The sequence below is a fragment of the Parasteatoda tepidariorum genome, chromosome 7, assembly GCF_982258835.1.
Source record: "Parasteatoda tepidariorum strain Cologne lab strain chromosome 7, Ptep-v5.0, whole genome shotgun sequence".
In the NCBI taxonomy this organism is placed as follows: domain Eukaryota; kingdom Metazoa; phylum Arthropoda; class Arachnida; order Araneae; family Theridiidae; genus Parasteatoda; species Parasteatoda tepidariorum.
The window spans coordinates 70,834,624-70,848,459 of record NC_141761.1 but is presented as its reverse complement, the minus strand read 5'-3'; the positions used below and the strand labels follow the sequence as shown (position 1 = coordinate 70,848,459).

General features: G+C 25.9%; 2 protein-coding genes across 3 annotated transcripts in view; one reads left to right on the top strand and one right to left on the bottom strand.

The window, feature by feature from the left end:
- The first annotated feature begins 3,819 nt into the window (after nt 1-3,819).
- LOC107439719 (U3-aranetoxin-Ce1a) lies at nt 3,820-10,583 on the top strand. 2 transcript variants are annotated; one of them, XM_087168040.1, is made up of 4 exons: nt 3,820-3,918; nt 6,456-6,579; nt 10,233-10,321; nt 10,436-10,583. In XM_087168040.1, the coding sequence occupies exons 1-4, from the start codon at nt 3,895-3,897 to the stop codon at nt 10,457-10,459; spliced, it is 261 nt and encodes an 86-aa protein (XP_087024166.1). In that variant the 5' UTR covers nt 3,820-3,894; the 3' UTR covers nt 10,460-10,583. The 2 variants fall into 2 exon arrangements, with proteins under 2 accessions (XP_087024166.1, XP_042912595.1); XM_043056661.3 differs by lacking the exon at nt 3,820-3,918 and adding an exon at nt 4,195-4,353.
- Nucleotides 10,584-12,490: 1,907 nt separating this feature from the next.
- LOC107441800 (U8-theraphotoxin-Hhn1c 2) overlaps nt 12,491-13,836 on the bottom strand; it is a 58,315-nt gene continuing 56,969 nt past the window's right edge. Inside the window, exon 8 of the mRNA XM_087168036.1 lies at nt 12,491-13,345. Within this exon, the coding sequence (XP_087024162.1) occupies nt 13,298-13,345 (48 nt within the window). The 3' untranslated portion in view covers nt 12,491-13,297. The remainder of the gene's footprint in view (nt 13,346-13,836) is intronic.

Genomic DNA, 13,836 nt, shown 5'->3' with positions numbered 1-13,836 from the left:
TTTAATCTGAGATGAATGTTCTTCAATTGCATATTTTGCGGTTTATTTCAATACTAAATCATAAAAAAACTACTATCTCAAAATTAACATTGAACCATAAAATTACCGATGCAAAATTCCGAAGTTACATCTGCTTATAAAAAGCTAATTGTTTAATGTCTAATCAATTTCAATTGCGTCGATCCGTGATAAAAGTTTATATTGAATTTTTAAGTTTAGCTTTAACTTCCACTCGCTTAAATTGTAGGTTTAAAAATAGTTTTGGTTGCGAAAAAAAAACGAAATTTGATTTAAATCAAACAAAAAATTAAAAAATGTTTCTAAAATATCAACAAATTTAAAATGTATCCATTATCGTTACTTTCAATGCAGTTAAAATATACCAAATCAAAGGCTATACCAGTCGCAACTTCCTATATTATTAAGACAACTGAAAAATGAACTGAGTGTATTGCAAAATGAAACATTTTAAGATTATTTTTTGTCTGATAATTTAAAATTAAACATTCTTCAGTTAAAAATTCTTGTTAAACTAATAACTCTTAATTCACGTGAAAAAATTTTTAAAAATCAAATTAAAATGATTTTTTTTTATAATTTTCACGAAAAAGTCATTAAAATGAGAAAGAAAACTTTAAAAAGTTCTAACTTAACATTGAGAAAAAGTTTCGTAATTTTATTCCAAATAGTAATAAATTTTGAGTTAAAGTAAAAATCATAGGAAAAGCAAGATAACGCATATTTAAATACTTATAATAATTAGAGTTTCGATAATTATTTCTGGAAAATCTTTTACATTTTTTAAGTTGAAAACACATTGAATATCATTCGATGCATTTAATATTGCACGAAAATATTATCTTTTAGAAAATCTGTGACCAATCGAATTTGCATCGAATTGAAAATATCAATGTCCTTGGTTTGATCTTGAAAAAGCAGCTGTTTCTATCTTTCTGTATTATAAACTTGAGTAAGATTTATTTTCTCTATCAAGACTGTTTTGCTAGGAGAAAAGTTGCCTAAGAAATTCATTATTTCTAACGTTGATAAACTGTAAGTTGACCTTCAAGAAGATGGATAATTTTAGGAGACGTAATGGCGTTTAAATGGCGTTGATTGCGCCAGATGGAAAATAGGATTCGTGTCTCGATATATGAATGATTTTAAGGGATGGGAAGTTGAACTTGCGCATTAATATTTTCTCCAAAACAATTGGTTAATTACCTGTATGTAAGTGTGATTAATCTTTTAAAATAATGAAAGATTTTCTTTCACACCGCCTCTTTGATACATTATCTATTACTATCTATTATTATTTATCCACTTCAATTTTAAAATCCATATATCCCAATTCATTTATATATTTGTTTTCTAAAGTAGGAATTTTACTTGAAATTTAGGAATAAGGTCCTCATGCAGAAGGGAAAAAAATTTGAGAAGATAGGTTTTTCTGTTCAAACTTTTTCTGTAAGCAAAATTTCTTAGGGATGCAAATTATAAAATTGAAGCAAAGTCATTCTGCGGGGGGAAGAAGGGGGGTAAATTAAAGGGAATTAATGAATCAGAGAAAATAACAATAAGGGGTGTATCAATATGGGTATGTTGAATGTAACAGAACTATTTTAGTTTTCACCTAAATCTAACATAACTAATCACATCCATTTTTAATATTAGGCAATGGTAAATAAAATAAAGCAAAGAATTATGAGGGTCACCTTCTGAAAGTTTCCTCCGATCTTTTTCATCGTCAATTTTTAATAAAATAGTTCTGAGGAAATTTTTTTTTTGTTCTGAAAATGCCACTTACCTGGTTGTTCCACTAAATGTTTCAATAAATGTAGCTAAAACAAGTTAAATTTTGTTGTTAAATATTATTTGTTTCCCTTTTTGGTAGCTTTACGTAGAAAACAAATCTCGTCTTCTGTAGTTCATCTCATTAGAATAAATTAAAATGTATTTAGCATCACTTGGCATGATACTATTGCCCTGTCAAATAATTTTCTCTGGTACGAATCCCTTTTGAGAGGCCATTAACAACTTATTTCCGAAGTATCAGTTTCAAAACTGCTTAGTATTGGTCGACCGTAATAATTACCAAATCTATCAATAAGATATTTTATACCTATATTAGTATATTTGGTACTTATTACATAACCCTTCAAAATTTAAGTTTGGTGAAAAATTCATTTGTCAGTGACAGACAACTAAAGACAAATTTAAAAAAAAATAAAATAGAATTTTTATTAGAACTTGACAAGGTTTTTGGATAATGGCCATTTCTGTATCTGACCTTTAATTTACTCTTAAAATATTTATGAGTAAAGAAGAAACAAATTTTCTTGAAATTCTAATTCATTAATATATTAATGCATTATCTTTGCTACCACTGAAAAATAATTTTCTGAAAGTACGGGAAACACGTTGTAGAATTTCTTATCAAAACTGTCCCAATTACCATATACCAGTAGTAGTATACTATACTGTCAGTAGTGCATCGTCATTAGTTGTATTAAGTTGAGTCTGACGCGTGCTCATAAGGCGATGACACGGATTGCTAAAAAGATATAATACACTTGTCGTATCCCAGACTCCCCCTAAATCATCAAAATATTTAAAATTTGAGAAGGTAAAGATATGACTTACTTAGGATAAATTTATACATTAATACTTTTGGATCTCTAAAATGTCTTAAAATTCCAGACAGTAGATTGATGAAGGTCTATAAATTCAAAACAAAAGTGCAGAAACAGAGTCAGCTACACTCCTGAAGCACGTTCATCATGAAATACCAAAAAAATATGTTCGCCAAAAAAATCACGCTTAAATCAAATAACCCTTTCTTAGTCGCAGTTTATTAAAAAGCAATCATTATCAGGATATCATTTAGTCAATTAAAGTTAAAAAAAACAAAAACAAGTTGACTTTAACAAGAAAATTTAAATTTCGTACGTAAACCTATGATTATATGAAAATAATTCCTCAAAAATGAATAAAAAAATCGATATGATTGAGAAAAAAAGATATTCAGACATCTTTTGCTCGTCATATGAGCACAACAGGAAAAGAAGGCAGAAAAGATAAAGGATGAATCAAAGAAGTATTTTTATTAATTGATTATATGAAAATAATTCCTCAAAAGATAGACATCTTTTGCTCGTCATATGAGCACAACAGGAAAGGAAAACAGAAAAGATAGAGGATGAATCAAAGAAGTATTTTTATTAATTGATTATATGAAGATAATTCCTCAAAAATGAATAAAAACATCGATATGAATGGGAAAAAAAGATATTCAGACATCTTTTGCTCGTCATATGAGCATAACAGGAAAAGAAGGCAGAAAAGATAAAGGATGAATCAAAGAAGTATTTTTATTAATTTAGAATTAAGAAATATTTTTTTTTATTTTAAGGAAATTTGAATATTAGTTAATTTATAACCATTTTTCTTAATGAAAGGTGAATATTTGGATTTTTGTTGTACAAAAAAATACAAATTTTTTGTTAACTTTTCAGGTTACATAAAAATAATCAATAACAATGAATTTGATGTTAAACATTTTCACTAGATTCATATCCATACTTTTATATTTTATTTATACAACCCAAACGTGTGAGAAATTTTGCTTTTACCGGACTCCAGAGGATTACTAAACGCAGTTAAAAAAGTAAAATTACTTTTAGTAATTTTAAACTTATTTCGAGAAGAATATCGTGATGAATATCATTGATTTCATACTCATTTATGATATCTTTGCATATATTGATCTTCGTTTATCGAAGATCATCAAATGTGTTTTGCGTATGTAATGTAAACACCAAAAACTGCTGGAACTCTTGGGACTCGTTTTTACCTTATAAACTGTTTTGTCGTTCATACTGATCATCACTCTAGATGAAGAAACAAAACATTTTTCTTGTAAGTTATAAAAAAGTGTGATATGTTGTTAAATACTATTACGAAGTATATTTTTGTCGATAATTTGACGAGCCTGTTCCTTATCCTTATTTTATATCTTTCCATCATCAGTAAAACGGATAAAATGCATAGTTTTTCTTTGCTAATTATTCTCGATCTGTGAAATTCTGGATAATAAAAATATAATGTTATATTAATGATAAACATGCCTAATAATAAAAAATGATACATCATTTTTTCATGATTTCCGCTAAATCATTTGCATACAAATATCAAGTTTATACTTAGATTTTATATAAGATATAATAGAGGAAAAGTTTTAAGGAAAATATATTAACAAGTTTACACCCTTTTTTTGTAGAGACAGTTTGCCAGTAACCATAAAATATGAAACTGCTCTTTTTCGTTCTTGTAACATGTTTATTTTGCATCTGGGTAAGTAGTGATTTAAATACAATATTTATAAAATTGAACATTTTTTTCCTGGTAATTGACTCTGAAAGTAACGTACGTAAAAACGTTATATAAACGTTATATTATAGCTAGTATAAGTGCTTGATGAAATTGACATACTTACGTGATTCACAAATAAATATATCAGATAAACTAATCGCATTGCAGCAATTTATTAGCCTGCTTTGACAGAACTTGTAAGTTAAATGATAGTTAATGATTTTTGAAATGCCAACAATAAGAATGAAGTTTGGGCTAGAAATAATTTAATATTATGAGGCTACTCAATTCCTTTTATAACAATGTTTTTGCATAATGCTAAATTATTTTTGCCCAATAATGTTGAGTTTTTTTAAATAAATAACTGAAGAACTGAAAATTTATTCTATTGTAAAACTAATTAATAATTTAAATAATTACAAATTCGTGATAATTTTTTTTAAATAAATAAATAAAAATAAATTTATAATCCATTACTTAAATATTGCTTTTATCTTTGCATCGAATAATAATGCAATACAAAAATGTTGATAGCGAAACTAACCTAATTTCATTGCTGAGTGCTTGTAAGAAAGTTTTCCAAACTTTAATAGAATTATTAAAAAATGGAAACTTTAAATGATTCCTTGAATGATTGATTGAAACGAATGAATTTATTGTTAAAGTAAATGATTTTATTTGATGCAATACAAAACTATATTTTAATTCATGATTTAAATTTTTTTATCAAAACTATATTTTAATAAAATAAAAAGGCAATAAATAAGTTTCGTCATGAAGTTAATAATTTTAATATCATATTTATAATGTAAAGCTTCATTTGAATACCTGATATTTAAAAAGATACGAGATTTCTTTTTATAATATGTTCTTAGTTTTAAAATAGAAAAGCACAAGCTTATTAAATAAAATATAACTTTCGGACCTATCAGCTGTAAAAATTTTGATTCAACATCAAATGTAATTTTCAAAAATTTTCAAATAATTGAATTACCTTTTATCATGTTAAGAATAAAATTTTTTCTCTCGGGGATTATACAGTGTTTCGAGTTTCAATTTTCATGACAAAAATTTACTTTGATTTTTGAATTTTTTTAAGAACTAACTTTCACCACTTTTCTTGATACAAATTTTTAAACCAATACTGGATACTTTGCTAAGTGAAACGTTAATGAGATTCCATCAAATCTTTGAATACGAAAGGACGTTTAATCACATAAATTATGATAAATATTATTTATTTATTTTTTGGTAAAAATTAATAATTTAAAAAGTAATTATTTCTTAAATTATACCAATTTTTACCAAGGTAGAAATACCTGGTGTGAAAGCAAATATTCATATAAAATTTATATTGCAGATATTCATATAACATTCATAATAAGATTCATATATATGTGAAAATATGCATATTGCAGAAATATGTTATCTCAATTCTCAAAAACTTCATATATATATATGAAATATTCATATTGTTTTAAATGTTATCTGAAATCTCAAAAATGTCAATCATAATAAAAAAAAATAATTTGAAGATAAACAAAAGGAGGTAAAAAAGCCTAGTTTTAGAATATGGTCACACTGAATGTTGCTTAAGTATTGGTTGCAATGAAACGCAACAGATGTCACTGCTTATTAGGAATCTTGTCATGTTTTCGCAACAATCACTTCTGTTTTCTAGATAATGATTAAAAATGCAATTTTATTTTTGCTACTCAAAAAAAAAATAACCGGACTAATCCAATTGAAACGTTATCTTTGTCCTCTGACCATGCTAGGTTACAGCCACAAAAGGTGGTTAGGTTGAGAACTTTGTCTTTATTTTTCAGACACCAGCTCTTTCTGTTAAAATATTTCATAAATTATTTTGAAATTTGGGGAGAATATGTACACATGTGGTTTCCTGATAAGAATGTAACAAACTGGACATTTCCCCTCCACCCTGGCCTTCTATTTTCCATGTGGTGTATTTTTTAATGTTTTTTTTTTCTTTTAAATGTGGTGTAATTTTTTGGAAACCTGTTATTTTCTTGTTGCCTGTTATTCTTTATGTTCCTATATTATACATAATATTTGTTTCTCAGATTGCTGAAGGACAGATGAAGAGGTGCGGAAGGTCGGATGAATGTGCAGAAGATGAATGTTGTCAAATTGTAGATACCAGTACAATTGTTAGAAAAGCGTATTGCAAAAAACTCCACACGGAGGGTAAATAATTTTCCAAGAATCATTTTTAAATCATAGAAAAAATGAATTAAACTATATGTGATGGATATTCTTTAAAAAATTTTGTTTAATCTTATCGAACAAATCCCTAAAGTTAAAACTAAAATATTACATGATTATTAAATTATGTATAATTAGATAATTAGTATTAAATTAAAAATAAGCAAATATCTTGTTACTAAGCTAAAACTATATTGTTAAATCATATAGCTATTAATTATATATAATATGATAATTAACATGAAACTGTGGGAGATATTGAATCTACTCTTTATTATCTAAACAAAGTTTCCTGCAAAATAAAACATTCTTTCTCTTTTCAAATTTAAATATTTGGTTTTTATAACAATGACTTTTTTTAATAGCAGAAAATATAAAAAAGTTACTTTTTTGAAAAATAAAATAAATGTGAAATAGGACTTTAAAAAAATTCCATTAGGGAATGTGACAATGGAAAAAATTAAATTATTTGTGAAGTAAAATTCGTTTATTTTCAACTGAATAAATATGTAAAAGGGACCAAATTTTGTGTATCCTTTAATATTGGTATTGTCTATATTTGTACCAGACTGAAGAAATAAAAAATAACAGAAAATAATCAAATGCTGTTTTGTAGTTTTTCCGACTGCAAAAGAAGGAAAGCCTTCCCGCAGCAGCTCGTTTTGGGACAATAGATCATGAGTGTTGTAGCTTCATAATTTTGTGAGCAACGGTTTGATTATTCCGATATGGATAGCATTGCACACAGTTACCAACTGATAACCATCGATCTGAAACTGGGTGGGCTGCAAGACTCCTCTGGGAATGCCCAAATTGAGGAACGAAATGTAAATTCAGCGGAATAAAGGAATACATTATTTTTATTTGTCACATTTGCATAGATGTATAGTAATAACTAATTAAAAAATAGTTGTGCGAAATTTCAACCTATTGAAAAGTATTACCTAATTGAAAATTTAATTCGTTTCAAAAATATGCAAATATGAAATAAAAAATGACATGTTTCAGGCACTTCGAAATAGGCACCCATTTTCGCGACTTGCAAGACGTGGATATATGGAAAAAATGATTTGAAATGAAAAGCGTAAAGTTGCTAACAAAAGATTTAAAAATAAAGGAGAGAAACATAGCTAGAAAACCATAGAAGCATATAGAGAAAAAAAGAATAAAAACAAAGCAAGAAAAATAACAGTGCCGAGAAACAAATTAGGGTAAAATGCATTTCCATGTGATATGGAGAGTCGGAGAAACTAATGTCGTTAAAAAGCGAATGAGCATTCAAATGGATAAAACAAGATTCCAGGGAATCAAGGGCAGCTGATGTAAATAGGAGAGATATAATTTTAGCATCAACGAAATTGAATTTACGACTAAGATTCAAACTACGTGAAGCAACCGAAGATTTCTCGAATTCTTGATAACGGACATATTTATCTGGTTCCTTAGAATCAAATTTTAAAGCGCGTTTAGTTTGTCCAATGTAGATAAGGCCACACTGACAAAGAATGTATCAAATGTCTCAGCTGTTAACAAAGCTAATAGGATCTTTGAGAGTGCTAAATTTGATTTTGATAACAGGTCTGAAAATGATTTTAAAACTTACGCATGAGAAGATATTAGCAATTTTATAACAAACGGTAGAAAACAACGGTAACATAACAAGCTCTTTGTAAAGATTGGAAGAAAAGGGATGAATGGGGTGTAGTGAATTTAGTAAGAGCTGAATCAGCTATAGAAAGGTTAAATTCACAGTGATCAGTGAGCGAGCTGCTTTTTTTTCTTTCATTTTTCTTTTTTCTGTTTTCCATCTTTTTCTACCTCGGCTTCAGTGGTTTTTCTAGTTTTGTTTCTCACTTCTATTTTTCGTTGGCAACTTTTTTGAAATTGTTTTTCTTTCTTTACATTCACGTCTTGAAAATGGGCGCCTATTTTTGAAACGCTTGAAACATGTCGACCATTATTTCATATTTGTATATTTTCAAAGCGAGTGAAGTTATTTTTTTAATCAGGTAATATTTTACCACACCAGTTTCTTGGGAATATTTGTGAAAAATAGTTTTACGACATTCACTCACTTTACAAACCTTTTCAAATATTTACCTTATACATACATATTTACTATTTCCTTTATGCCCCAATTTCCCATCGTACCTTCTTATACCTACTATAAAATTATTTTGATCTTTTCTGAGCATACGCAACATAAAAGGATTGTAGAAAAGGAATATAAACTAATTTCATTATAGCAGTTCAACTTGTTTTAGGGAAATATTTATTTCGTAATTGTAATTATTCGTAAATGTTTAACACAGACTTACACCCAAGATTATATTTATAATATTACCCATTCTTTTATTTTGAAATTACTTTTAGCTATGAAAATAAAAGGTTAGGTATCACTCACATATATTTTTAAAAATAACAAATTTGTCTAAATAATAGTTTTTACAATGCTGAATAGATGGAACGCTTCGGAGATAAAGTATTCAAGTAAGCCACCATCAAACTTACAACTTTAAAAAATAATGGCCCTACTGACATCCTAAGGATAATGACTTTACAAGATAATGATATTTTTAATTTTATAGCTTAATATTTCCCTTTTCTTCTCTTTTTGGTCAAACACTTTTATTTTGTACCGTTAATAACATGTTTTTTTTTGTAAGATCTTTGACTGAATACATAGTTTAATGGAATTAATGGTTTTAAGCAATCATATAAGTTACAACATAAAAACCTGTTTAATTTTAAAATCTCCTTAAATAAAGCTTTCTTCTCTGTTCCTACTTTAAAACATTTTCTTACGAGATAGCTTACCACTCGCAAAAATTTTATGCAAAAATAATTAAAGCTAGCTCCCCCTATGTAAGGTTGTTTTTTATTTCTCTATCAGGGGATGTTTGCTTCCCATATAGAGAAATAAAATAAGTGGCTATAGAAAATGACATACTTTCGTTAAACCTAAAGTTACTATCTGGGAAACTTATTTGTTTAAAAATATATTGGAAATTTCTACTAGTGTGAGAATTTTCTAGAAACGTTTTTATGAGTTTAGTTGTAAAACTTTGGCCTGATATAAAAGTTGTAAATCAAATAAATTATGTATTCATTGCTAGTATTGTTGCTACATGCCAGGAAAATGACATTTTTATGTTTAAACGCTTAAACATTCTTTATTAAATACATATAATTGTTGAAATTGGGAGGAGACAAAATCATTAAAAAATATTAATAATAGTATAAATTAAAATTAAAAGCAAACATATTGTAATAATATTGTTTAATACTGGAAAAATTCCAGATTAATTTACGAGAAAAAGTACCGGCAATCAGCATGCCTGTATTTTTATCGTAAATCTTTGCGAAAAAAACTCTATATTGTATTACAGTATTATTTACTAAGTAAATGTTATTAAATAAATATTGTTATATTATTGTAAAAATTACGCTGTAATTTGCTGTAAGACAAAAATTTGTAGCATTTAAGGATAATTGTCCATATGTGTGTTTTGTTAGGCTTTTTTTTCAGAGGCGTAAGAAAAACAAAATCAGAAAATGTTAATTGTCTATGGTCTTAAGAGTGTCTACATTTTATTTAGATAAAGAAATTTAAATAATATAATTTTACATTTTAGGACAAGAATGCTTTTTCCCCTATAATGACCGCGCATATTCATATATAGGCAATTGCCCGTGCGCAGATGGATTGAAGTGCGATTTAGAAGTAAGTATTATTATACTTGTAAACGTTAAATCTAAGAATAAATTGAAGCAAGTCTGTAATAGTTTAAGTAGAAATTTTAAAATATTCCTAATGCATAAATATTTTTATTTTCAGAATACTAAAAAATGTGAAAAATAGGATTCTGAAAAATATTTATGACCAAATATATTGCTAAAGAAATCAAGAGGCAAATTGTTCTTCTATAAAATTGTCTTGAAAATAAATATGCAATGAAATTAAAGTTAAATTAATTTCTAGAGTTCTTTTTTATAGTTCTCCTTTTGGATATAGAAATTAGAAGCAAAATGGTAAGTATTTAAGTACTATAAAGCAATATTCAAAGCTTAAATCACTGCAATGGAATGAATAAGTATAACATGATTCTGTATTACAAATTAATAAAGTACTTTGTTAATTAATTGTATACAAGTGTTACAATTTGCATTACGCCGAAGCTGAACTTTCGTATTAACATTGTTATACGAAAAGAGTAGTAAATTAAGGAGCTAAATTAATGGATAAAAAGTTCTTATGAAAACGCACTATCTAGTGGTATTTAATTCATCGTGATGTTTAATGATGATTAATTAATTCTGGTAATATACACTACCAGTATTATGGTAATTTGTGCAGTTTTAATTGTCATCAAATATGATAATGTAGGAACACAGATGTCTATGTTAGTTTATTTTGTACCTAAAACTCGAGAAGCTAAATTGTCATATGCTTTTTAATACATTTTCTGTAGTGCACAAAATGCTTTTCATTAAATGCAATGTCATTAATTATTGTTTCGTAAGGTTTTGGCAAGTATGCTGTTAATTTATGACAGATCATATCATAAAATTTCTTCATTGTGAGGTCTTAATATCACTTTCAATTCACGAAATAAAATTTTAATTCAATCACTTTAAATATGAAATGCGGAAAATTCAAGAACGGAAGTTAGGTGAAAATTTATAGTCAATATCAATTTATATTTTGAGCATAAATATATATAGAAATAAAGTCAAACTCTCTTATAGTTAGAACAAAGGGAAGATTTGTAGAATTCATATCTTGTCCAATTAAACAAAAAGAGAATTATGAGATTTAATAAGATTTAAATTTAGAAAAAAAAAACCTTGAAAATAAATAAAAATATCAAGAGGAAGAAGGAAAAATAATATAGTCTAATGTCACTTACATGTCATATGAGCGAAAAAAAAGAATATATATATATATATATATATATATATATATATATATATATATATATATATATATATATATATATATATATATATATATATATATATATATATATATATATATATATATATATATATATATATATATATATATATATATATATATATATATATATATATATATATATATATATATTTATATATATATATATTGCTTACCTTTTACTTTGTGTAAAAAATAATCTAAATGTTTTGACATTTTGTATTAAGGAAAATAATAAAAAACGTAAGCATGCGCTGTATGTGAGATCAAAAAGTTGTTTGGTAATAAAATTTTTTTTTGTAATTTCAAAAAAAGGTAACTGCACCCTTTAAAAATCTAAATAATGAAGAATTTATAAAAATATCTTTTTCTAGAAAACTATAAAGAAAGAAATTTAAAAAGAAACATTTTATAACTATCTAAAATAGATAAATAAAAGCTTAACGAATAAAACTCAGAAAACGAATAAAAAATAATGATATGCATTACTAAAAATAATGATATACAATTATATGTTATAAAATATATAAACACATTATATACATAAATGTATTAAATTTTCAAAAATAAATTAATTAGCTCTTCTGAATGAAATATTGAACCAATTATTTTTTAACAGCTAAACCACTTACACCAGTTTACACCACTTGATTACTAAACATATTGATTTTCCTAAACCACCGAATACCAAAATAACGGCCTACAAATACCAAATGATCACAAAACTAATGGCTCGATTTGAAGCCTAATTTAATACAAAGCATGCTAAGACATATATAGTTTCCGAATCCTCCCTTTTTTTGTCTTAAGATTCGATTTTCTAGTTACAAATTACAGCAAGCAAACATAGATAGTTTCCTAATCTGACTTAACTCATTATTTTTATTTAATACCTCGTCAATTATAAGAGAGACAAAATTGAAATCAAGAAGGCAGTTTTTCAAATATATAATTTATTAATATTTTTATGCATTGATTGAATACCCCATGCAATGTTTTTATAACTTTAAGTGCATCATTTTACAGTTCTAACATATATATCATTAGAAAAACCATTTTTCTCGATAATCAGACATGAAAAATTAAAATTTTCGACTAATTTTATAATTAGATATAATTCGTTAGATATAATTCGTTAGAATGTTAATTTTTGTATGAAATTTTCTTGAATCAATATTTAATTATATCCTTTTTGTTTTACTTTTTATTATAGATTGTATTAATTATATTATTTATAAAATTTATATTAATTATAAAATATATTAATAATAAAATTCATAAAAAAATCTGCATAAATGACCATCTATATATTTTTTACAAATTGTAAGGATCAATTTTAATTTAAGCAGGATAAGCAGCTGAATATTATTATAGAATCAAATAAGTTTTGGCGTAAATTGGATTTATAAATAATTTCGGTAACAATATTTAATGAAACAAATTATGTTAAGATATTAATTTGAAATTAATAAATTAAAAATTCTATGCTCAAGAATAGTTTATGACAAAGCAATAATTACTTTGTGTCATTAAACATGACAAGTTATGTATCATGATTTATATGAAATCAATGTTTTTAAACTTTCGAATGATCGAAATTTCTTAATTTCGAATACTTCAGAATAGTAAAGAAAAATTTGTACACCTAGTTTGTTATCAAAATTTTGGATTTTTTAATGATATTTCTTTATTGAGTCCGTGTTTTGTGAAGTGCTTTAGCTTGCTCCTATTCTTTCAATTTACTCAAGCAGTCGATGATACATCCTTTGGCTTTTTACAAATTCCATTGGTCTGAAAGGGAAAAATAATTGAACTATTTTGAAACATACAAATAAAATGCTAACATTCATTTAGTTTTTTCAAAGAAAAAAAATAGTTCAATTGTGAAATTATAAATTATTTATCGTAAAAGTTTAAGGGAGAAAAATAATTGTACTAATTTGAAACTTACAAAAATGCTAACATTTATTTACTTTTTTCAAAGAAAAAAAACCAGTTTATTTGCGAAATTATTTATCGTGAAAAGTCTTAAAGGGAAAAATAATTGTGCTATTTTGAAGCATGTGAAAAATATTAACTTTCATTTAGTTTTTTCAAAGATAAAAATAGTTTCATTGTGAAATTATAAATTATTTATCGTAAAAAGTAGTTGTCTTTTTCAGTAAAAATCCTACTTGTCTTTGTCTATCAAACCTTTAAGACACATTAGCAAATACAAGGGAAAAAATGTCGATCCTTTTTTATTAATTTATTATATCGTTAAAACTGTATGATGCATAAAT